The 9,380-nt window shown below is 30.6% G+C and overlaps 2 protein-coding genes across 3 annotated transcripts in view; one reads left to right on the plus strand and one right to left on the minus strand.

Moving 5' to 3' along the window:
* Positions 1-4,094: 4,094 nt before the first annotated feature.
* SmD1 (small ribonucleoprotein particle protein SmD1) lies at positions 4,095-6,698 on the minus strand. 2 transcript variants are annotated; one of them, XM_018536903.1, is made up of 4 exons: positions 6,402-6,698; positions 6,125-6,201; positions 4,703-4,900; positions 4,095-4,361 (listed from the first exon to the last, which is right to left on the minus strand). In XM_018536903.1, exons 2-4 carry the CDS (start codon positions 6,192-6,194, stop codon positions 4,279-4,281), a joined length of 351 nt encoding a protein of 116 aa, XP_018392405.1. In that variant the 5' UTR covers positions 6,195-6,201; positions 6,402-6,698; the 3' UTR covers positions 4,095-4,278. The 2 variants fall into 2 exon arrangements, with proteins under 2 accessions (XP_018392405.1, XP_018392404.1); XM_018536902.1 differs by having other exon boundaries at positions 6,397-6,696.
* Positions 6,699-8,448: 1,750 nt separating this feature from the next.
* Positions 8,449-9,380, plus strand: part of LOC108771579 (52 kDa repressor of the inhibitor of the protein kinase-like) — a 6,056-nt gene continuing 5,124 nt past the window's right edge. The window contains exons 1-2 of the mRNA XM_018536901.1: positions 8,449-9,045; positions 9,231-9,378. Of these exons, the coding sequence (XP_018392403.1) occupies positions 8,948-9,045; positions 9,231-9,378 (246 nt within the window). The 5' untranslated portion in view covers positions 8,449-8,947. The remainder of the gene's footprint in view (positions 9,046-9,230; positions 9,379-9,380) is intronic.

Here is a 9,380-nt window from a genome sequence, read left to right on the forward strand (position 1 = left end):
TAATTTAATTAATAATTTAATTTTTAATTAATAATAATAATTATTAATAATAAAATAATAATAATAATAATAATTTAATATTCTTATTTTTAATTAATTTTCGGCCTTTCTTCTTTTATTAAACAACATATTTTCATCATCACTACTACTACTACTTGTTTCTAATAATTTATCTATAATAAATAATATATTCTTTCTTTATCCACATTTTGTAATTTTTTGCTGCCTAACTAGTTTTATTTGTCCGAACACCAAACTGCATTGACAAAAATGTCAGTGCAATATTTCTTACACTCGTTTGGTTCTTTCGGTTGGTTCGAATACAAATTCAGCACTACACAAGGTTAGTTTTCATTTACCGAATACGGTAATCTAAGCGCACTGATACGGTGCGCACATTCCGAATGCGTGGCACCAAAAAAATTCGCACTGATGCGCACTAGAGATCCTCTAACAGAGACTGGCCATTAGGCGAGTCCGGCATTTCCTAGCGAAATCCTACAAGTGAGAGAGAAATATAGGCCATTTCACTCTTTCACTCACACGAATATGTGCGTTCGTATGTGATCGTTTATTCAAGTTGATTTGAGTTGATTCAAGGTTATGTTCGTGGTTTTTGCTCAGTACAAAATAATAACAATAAAAATGAGTGGTTGCACTGCACAATTCTGGAAAAATTATTTAATATCTGTCTTTAGTCAGGTTACGGCTAAACATGTTTTAAATTATCAATTGTTTCCTAAAATTATTAGAAAGTTTGTCGTATTCAAATTAAGAACATTAAGTAAGAAAAATACTAATATTAATAGAAGATATGACAGTAAATCGTTGGTACACACCTTTTTTAAATAAATTTTACAAATGTTAAGTGTTTGTACTTTTGTCACTGATTTCCTAACCTTACTTTAATTTTATTTGAAAAAGATTTAATAGAATTAAGAAAGAGAGAATATTAAATATAGAAATTATTTAACGTATAAACAAAAAGAACGAAGACAATATAAGAGTCAATGTTTAAAATTTAATAACAAAGTCAAAAATTAAATCATAAATGTCAAAAAACAGCTATTATAACAAAGTTATTTAAAGATAAAGATGTATATAACTGACAATAAAACTTGACATGTTTTTTTTATTTAACGTATATTATTTATATTGATGTAAAAAGCACGGTTTTAATATTTCTATAATATTTATCATTACATACTATTTACATTCCAAGTAAATGCAGTAATTGAAATTTCAATACGAGCTGGAATCGCTAGGAAATGGCGGACCAATCAAAAGTGGCCCCCTGATGGCCAGTCTCTGTTAGAGGGTCTCTAATGCGCACTAATGGCACAGTATATCCAGTAGCGCAACTCTCTGTCGGCACCTTTGATGTTAGTGTCACACAAAATGAGTGCGCATGCGCGAAATAAGCAACCTGCGCATGCGCGCCACCTAAACTTCTTTCTCACTTGCTCTTTACTCTCCATCTTTCCATCTTTTTCTAGCTACTCTATCTCATTTATATGTACATTAAATTAATCTAAATGTAATAAAAACTTAAAAAATAGACCATAATTGTAATGCATTGTAAAATAAAAAGATAAGGAAATATAAATTTATGTAAATATTGTGTAATATAAATATTATACCGTAAAAATATTTTAATAAAAGACTGCGACATATAGAATGCGTCTTTTCTCGTTAGATTGTTACCGTTTTTGTAAATTACTTGCATCACACAGAACGCAGATTTTCTAACTAAAACGTAAGCAATCCAGCAGAAAAACAAACATCATATATCGCAGGCTTAAGATATTAATATAAACAACAAAAAGTAAAATTTTATGTTATACCTACGGATTACATTTAAGAAAATCATTACTGTAATTAATTACAATTATAAACAATATTTAATAATAACTTTTTTTAAATTAAATAAGATAATAATTTTTATATGCATATAGAATAAAAATAATCAACTGTGATAAATAAAATTTTAATCTTAATATAACAGTAGGAAGCAAATATTTATCAACATATTATACATATTTTAAAATATCATTACACATATGCCTATATATGTACAAAAATACTCTCTTCTTCAGCAACACCTGAAACAAAGCTAAGATCAAAAGTGCAAAAGTACAAGAGAATAGATAATTTATACAATAGTTGTATAGATTAACTATTCTCTTAGTAATCGTTCCTCGGTTTCACTTAATTTTTTCCACTTTTTCACTATTTTATTTCCACAAACTTTTCGGTCACAAACTAAATTCGTAGTTTCTCGAACTAACACAACTCAAACAGATGGAAATTATACTAATTTCCTTCAAATTTGAGCTTTCTAAGCACACACTGGCACACACCTAATCACAGGATCGACAGGATCTTTAAACGGAGCCGTTTAAATGGTCCTGACAAAGAGTGACAGAGAACGGATAAGAAGAAGTGAGAAAGAAGTTTCGGTGGCGCGCATGTGCAGGTTGCTTATTTCGCGCATGCGCACTCCATTTTGTGTGACATAAAATCAGGAGAGTTGCGCTACTGGATATACTGTGCTAGTGCAGTCTGTCGAATTCGCCAAATCAGTTCTTATATTCAAGACCGTCTTAAGTTCAGTCTTAAGATGTCACGAACCAATCAAATGGCTGCATTCGCGTTTTCAGATATACTTAAGACAGTCTTCAAATAAGAACTGATTATGAATACCGGCCTTTAAAATGAGAAAAATATATGTTTGATATTTATTGAGAGAAAGAGTTCTAGTGCAGAATCTAATATAAGAATAAAAAAATAGACTTATTATTGAATAGATTAATAGACTCTAATTACCGCAATTAACCCTTCGGAATGTTAAAGATATATATATTTCAATAATACTATAATTCAAATATTAAAATTTTTTTTCAACTTTTCTCTTAAATTCATTTTGCAGCATATTGACTCATTTCAATAGATTTTATAGTTTTATAGAAATCCAATATAGTAACATTTTTTACGTACGTACGTATTTAGAAGCAAATTTGTATGAATCAACGTTAACATAAATTGTATAAATTGCGTCAAAAAATTATATAAAAATTTAATGATCACTTTGCGCACTATTTTTATTTATATGGTAAAATAAGAGCATTTTTTAATTTCACTGATTAAAGTGAATTATTTTATTAATGCATTTCTAGTAACAACGTAGGTGATTTTTCGAGGTAACGGAGGCTATTATCGCTACATTACTAGGAACATCCAGGATGTCGTAATCTGAGATGTCATCCAAATCATCCGCATCGAAGTTACTGCGGCCGCATCTAATGACAAATTGTAAGCAGTTGATGATCAGCTTTTTTGATGACTTCCACATAATCATGTGCGAACATTTTTTAACAGAACCGTCGAGTAACGGACGTGTGAATTACATTGTAACGAGTTGTGGGGTTTCGTGTAATGTAAATGTTGACAGAAATGGTTAGACAAATATACAAGTGTACGTTGAAGTTCGTTAACAGGGACATAACAAAAGCGAACTTAATGTATAATATACAAAATATGGCATTTAAATCTAAAAAATTGATAAAAATTGCTTTTACCCATACTGTTTTATTCAGAAAGTCCTTAATATATTTAAATTACAGAGAAAGTTTTATATAATTTTAGTTATATCAAATAGTTTTTTTTACCGTAAATATATAATGGTCTAAATTGGTCTAAATCTATACTCTTTTTCTTAAACTGGTCTAAATCTATTCTGTCTGTGTTTTACAATGGTATCGCATGGATAGTGAGTGCACACGTGCTTTGGCGCAAATAAAATAAATATAATTTGTACTAGCGTGATATCTTTGTAATTATAAATTGTAACTCTTTTTAGTAGAAATTGTAATACAATGAAATTAAAATTAACAGATTATTCAAATAGAATTAACAAATAAGGAGTTTACATCACATTAAATAAATTATATTACAATGAAAATTATAGCTAATTATATAGCACACATATATGTAATTATAATGATCAAAAACCAATTTTACAAATTTTCTATATTTCTTTACAAGCGTATCGAGATAGTAAAATCAAATACAATATTAAAATATCGGAATGCCTGTATGTTACACGTAAACATTTTAACATTTGTTGAAAATGGATGTCCACATTATTTTGAAAATAACTACATCAAAAGAATAGCTTTGCAAAGACTTGTTTTTATAAAATTAGTAGAATAATGATTCTTTTCACAAAAATAAAAAAATGTATATGTTGAAAGTACGCGAAGAATATGTTGAATGTCACTATCGCCTGCCTCTTCCTCTACCTCGCCCACCCCTGCCACCTCTACCTCCTCTGGCGCCACGTCCTCTACCACGGGCAGTACCTACAAACAAATAGTATAATCAATATAAGTATAATACAATATAATAGTATAATCAATGTATATCAAATAGCATAATCAATATAAGTAGAATACAGTATAATCAATATAACTTTACAAAACTTTATTATATAATAGCGATAATTGTAAAAAAGTACAAAAAGAAAAAAATATCTCTTATCAGTTAAAGTTAAAAGCATAATAGGATCATCCCTGGGTGGATTATCCTTTTCAGCACTGAATATTTTTAACAAATCAATTGTGGAACATTATACTGCCTGTAGTTTGCTTGAACAATGTATATCTGTTTATTAAAACCGGACACATAAACATATGTCACATACCTCTGGCAGCTTCCTTCTTCTTAGCTTTAGCCTTCGGTGTATCATCAATTAATAATGTTTCCAATGGCAATGAATCAGGCAAAATGTAATATCTTATATTGTTTCCTCGTAAACTAAGGGTTTCCAATTGTATTGGTTCGCGATTCTTTATTGTCATTTTTACCGTTTTTAGATGTGTGTTCATGGCAACGTCAACACCTGCAGCAAAATAATTTATTAATAATAAACGACATATATGAAACCATATGTAAACATGTAGTTAATAGCAAATTTAATTGAAAACACTAGCACTGACCCATATAGCAAAGCTATTGTACAGTGATTTAATCTGAGTGTAAAAGTAAAATAAAATTTAAAATTATAAAATACATACTTTATCTAACAGCACAACAAAATGTATTAAGAATTTTATAGTTTAATTAGTTTTTATATTTATATTAAGCACATATTTTTACATTTAATATTTGTGTACAATAGCTTCAGTACACCAGTGTATCTACTTGAATTCACCATAAGAAATAAAAAAGCTTAAAATAATATATAACTAATAATAATACATACAGGAAATGGAAACAATCAATTACTTTACACCATTACTTTCTTTATCGTTACTCTATTATAACAATTTTACAAAAATAAAATATTTTATTACTAACATAATAACATAGGGGTCGAAAGGTTATTCAATCGTTACTTGTAACAAGCTGAAAAGTTACTCGTTATAGAAAAAATTAACTTGGCATTTATAACTTGTTACTTTTTAGTCATTACTTATAACAAAATAATCATTACAAGATAATCATTATTATAAATAACTTTTTTCAACAATGCCTGTTTCCACCAATGCAGATTAACTTTAATCTCGGTTTAACTTACTGTTCATCTTTTTCTAATTTTTAGAATTAGAAAAAGATGAAGAGCAAATTGAACCGAGATTAAAGTTAATCTACATTGGTGGAAATGGACATAAGTAAATATAATGCAAGTTACATAAAGTAGTTTTCTCGGCATTACTACAATCTCAATATTTAGTTAGTTATCACTATAGTCATAAAAATACATCATTATCAAACTATTTAAGTAATAGAAAAAGTAATAGATTAGTAACTCTTCCATTCGCTGATAATACATTTTCATGAAAACATATTCTTACTCAAGGAAATCTTAAAAATTCATAATTATAAATAAATCTACCATTTTATTAGAGTAATTAATTTTAAACACAGCGACGCAGATTTGTTTCCAACCTAAAGCTACTCGAGGCTTATGTTACAATAGGCTTGTTCTTTTTGCCTGCACTGTCTGAACTGGTACAAGTTGAAGTGAATCAAATATATATCTGTTCCACTTCAACATATTAAAATTTGTGCACAAGTTTAGTAAAAAGAACAGGCCTAATAACAAAATATCATTTTGACATACCTGTAATAGTACCAGTAACTTGAGTGCCATTTTTTAATTCTATCGTCACAGTCTCGTGACTAAGTTTCATCAAAAATCTGCAAAAACAACATTCCTTAAATTTTCAAGAAATATCAATGTTTTAACGCAAAAACATTTAAAGTATAAATTAGGATGCACGCAATTATTTGCAATTCTGACAGAAATCATAAACATAAATTCGTATGCATAAAAAATTCCATTTTTATACTATATCTCCTTTTATCGTATAATATTCCATATATCTTACGAACCTTACTAGCTTCATAATGTGGTTAGATTAATACTCCACATACAAAATGATCAACCGACACGACACCGGCAAATTGTTACAGAGTACCACCAGAGAGAATCCTGACATCCTGAGAGCGGCAATGCTCGGAATTTAGCTGTTGCTGTTACTTTATTTCGAAGCGCCTCTATGTCCACAAAACGTCGACGTTGAACTATGTAGCCAATGTCCACAATCGCATCGGTAATATCCACAAAACTTTGGTTCAAATCTTCCATATATCGGAGCCTAGTTTACACCTAGTTTACACTAGAGTCCTAGATATCAGAGAAGCGCAACCGGCTTAAGTCAGTATCGCAAAATTACTAAGAAAAGTATTAAAAATGGCGTCGTTTGCAGACGAAATATGAAATCCACCAATCGTCTATTAGTCAGCCATTTTTAATACCACTGAATGAATATCATGATTGGCTGACAGTCAGCTAATCACATATATGTAATACTACTATATGGCTAATGGGGCGTGGTTTGCGATCGAAACACTACGGTGCCGCCAATGCTAATTCTGTCCTTATTTATGTTCAGTTTGTGTAACGCGCAGGCGTCAATTTGTTGTGCGATACACTTATGTAGCACTCTACATGTGATATTTTGTAGGTTATTACCATGGTATAATTGATTACAATCAGTGATTCCAGTAATTTCAATGAATTAAAGATTAATTTTGCTCACTATTATGTAAAAACATTTTGGGATTTGTCACCGTTTGTGAAGAATGTCGTATTGTATATAGCAGGTTATGTGTGTAATAAAGTGTACAAAAAAATATATTGTTCAACTTGTAAATTACAATTATTAGACAATACTATGCCACTGTTATCGAACATAAAGAATCAAGGACCATATATAATGCCAGCATCAGATGTTTGTTTCATCATTTATAAAACAGCTGAAAAGATTATACGGCAAAATTCTCATTGTCTTCGTTACGTTTTATTTATATTAATATATAACTTTATTACTTGAAAAGATTTTACGGAAACCAATATTTTTACATATATCCATTCTTCTCATAACATAATAAACTATTGCTAACATCTTGTTTTGTATTAAATACAAAGCAACTAATTTTGCTTAATAAAGCTGTTGAATTTAACGCCGCACCTGCGCATTTGAACGATTTGAACATCTCTCCCTGACAACCAATAAACGGACATCTATTATCCTTCTATGTTTCTTCTTGTCGCACTCATATAAACCACGCCTCACTAGCCATATAGTAGTATTACATATATGGCTAATCAGGACGCAGAACATCGGTTGCGCTTCTCTGATATCTAGGACTTTAGTTTACACTAGAGGTTTAAGCGGGGAGCACAGACTTTTACATAACGCATAAACAATATACATAAAGAATTTGATTGGTCCATTGACTCATGCATAAGAAAATGGACCAATGAAATTCCTCATGCTCATGCTTTATGCGTTAAGCAAAAGTCTGTGCTCCCCGCTTTAGGGTGCAAACCCATGCAGTGAAATAGCGTAACGCGGAACGAGAGCAGAACCAATCACGAGTTTCTCTAGAAACACGGAATGCTCGTTATTGATTCTGCTCTCGTTCCGCATTACGCTATTCCCTTGCATGGGTTTGCACCCTAAAGCGGGGAGCACAGACTTTTGCATAACGCATAAACCATATACATAAAGAATTTGATTGGTCCATTGACTCATGCATAAGAAAATGGACCAATGAAATTCCTTATGCACATGCTCTATGCGTTATGCAAAAGTCTGTGCTCCCCGCTTAAAGCTATATCCACACAAACTTGCATAGCCGCATAAATGTATGCATAAAGAAATTGATTGGTCCATAAGCAAATATTGCATAAGAAAATGAACCAATCAATTTCCTTATGCATTCGTTTATGCGGCTATGCAAATTTGTGTGGATATAGCTTTACAGCCCCAACACACACTTTTGCATTACGCATAAAGCATGTACATAAAGAATTTGATTGGTCCATTGACTCATGCATAAGAAAATGGGCCAATAAAATTCCTTATGTACACCACAGTATATACAGTAGCGCAACTCTCGGATTTTCGCGTGTACGAAATGGAACTGCACATGCGCGAGCTATGGGTGTAACCAATAACGTAACAGAATCTTTCTGTCGCACTTGCTCTGTTTGCTTTTCTATAGTCTTCTCTGTCGTTGAAATGCCCCAACGGCCAAAATTGGCGGTAAATGTGACAAAAGTGAATTCAAGGCGATTTAAAGTAAAAAGTCAGAGCAGTGTTATTGTTAAATATAAGACGTGTTAAAGAAAGTGAATAGAAAAGTGTTTTGTGTTTAATGTTTAGTGAATATAGTGCTAAGTGAAAAGTGAAAGTTAACCAAGAACGATTATTTTTTCTGTACAGAATAGTTAATCTGTATAGATTTTACAGATTTTCAATTCTTTTACAGAAAACTGCACTTTTGATCTTAGCTTTGTTGCAGGTGCTGCTTCTTAGAAGATAAAAAAAATATATATATATAAGATAAAACTGATAAAAAAAAATACAAAAAGATGTTAGCCCATAAATCGAAATGGTGTGTTGCAAAGGGGTGCAACAATAATATCACAGAGAAAAGACATTTTTTTTCGTTTCCAAAAGAGCATGACAGGTACATATTGGTTTTAATTATATTTTTAAGTATGTATAATTCAGTTTTTATATTATATTGTAATTTATCTGTAATTTTTCTATTTTTTGTACACACATTATAATCTACACACATTTAAATCTATAATCTATCTATACTAGATATATGTGTATTTTTATATTAACCATTTGTTGTAACACTTACAGATGGTTACAATGGATACATGCATGTCAAAGATTAGATTTACAAGTGATGGGTCCAGAGTACGCTTATCGCAATTGTAGACTGTGCCATTTGCATTTTGAAGAAAAGTGGTATAAAATAGGCAAAATTAGAGCTCATCTTTATCCTGATGC

The sequence above is a fragment of the Cyphomyrmex costatus genome, unplaced genomic scaffold (assembly GCF_001594065.2).
Source record: "Cyphomyrmex costatus isolate MS0001 unplaced genomic scaffold, Ccosl1.0 scaffold1614, whole genome shotgun sequence".
Taxonomy (NCBI): Eukaryota; Metazoa; Arthropoda; class Insecta; order Hymenoptera; family Formicidae; genus Cyphomyrmex; species Cyphomyrmex costatus.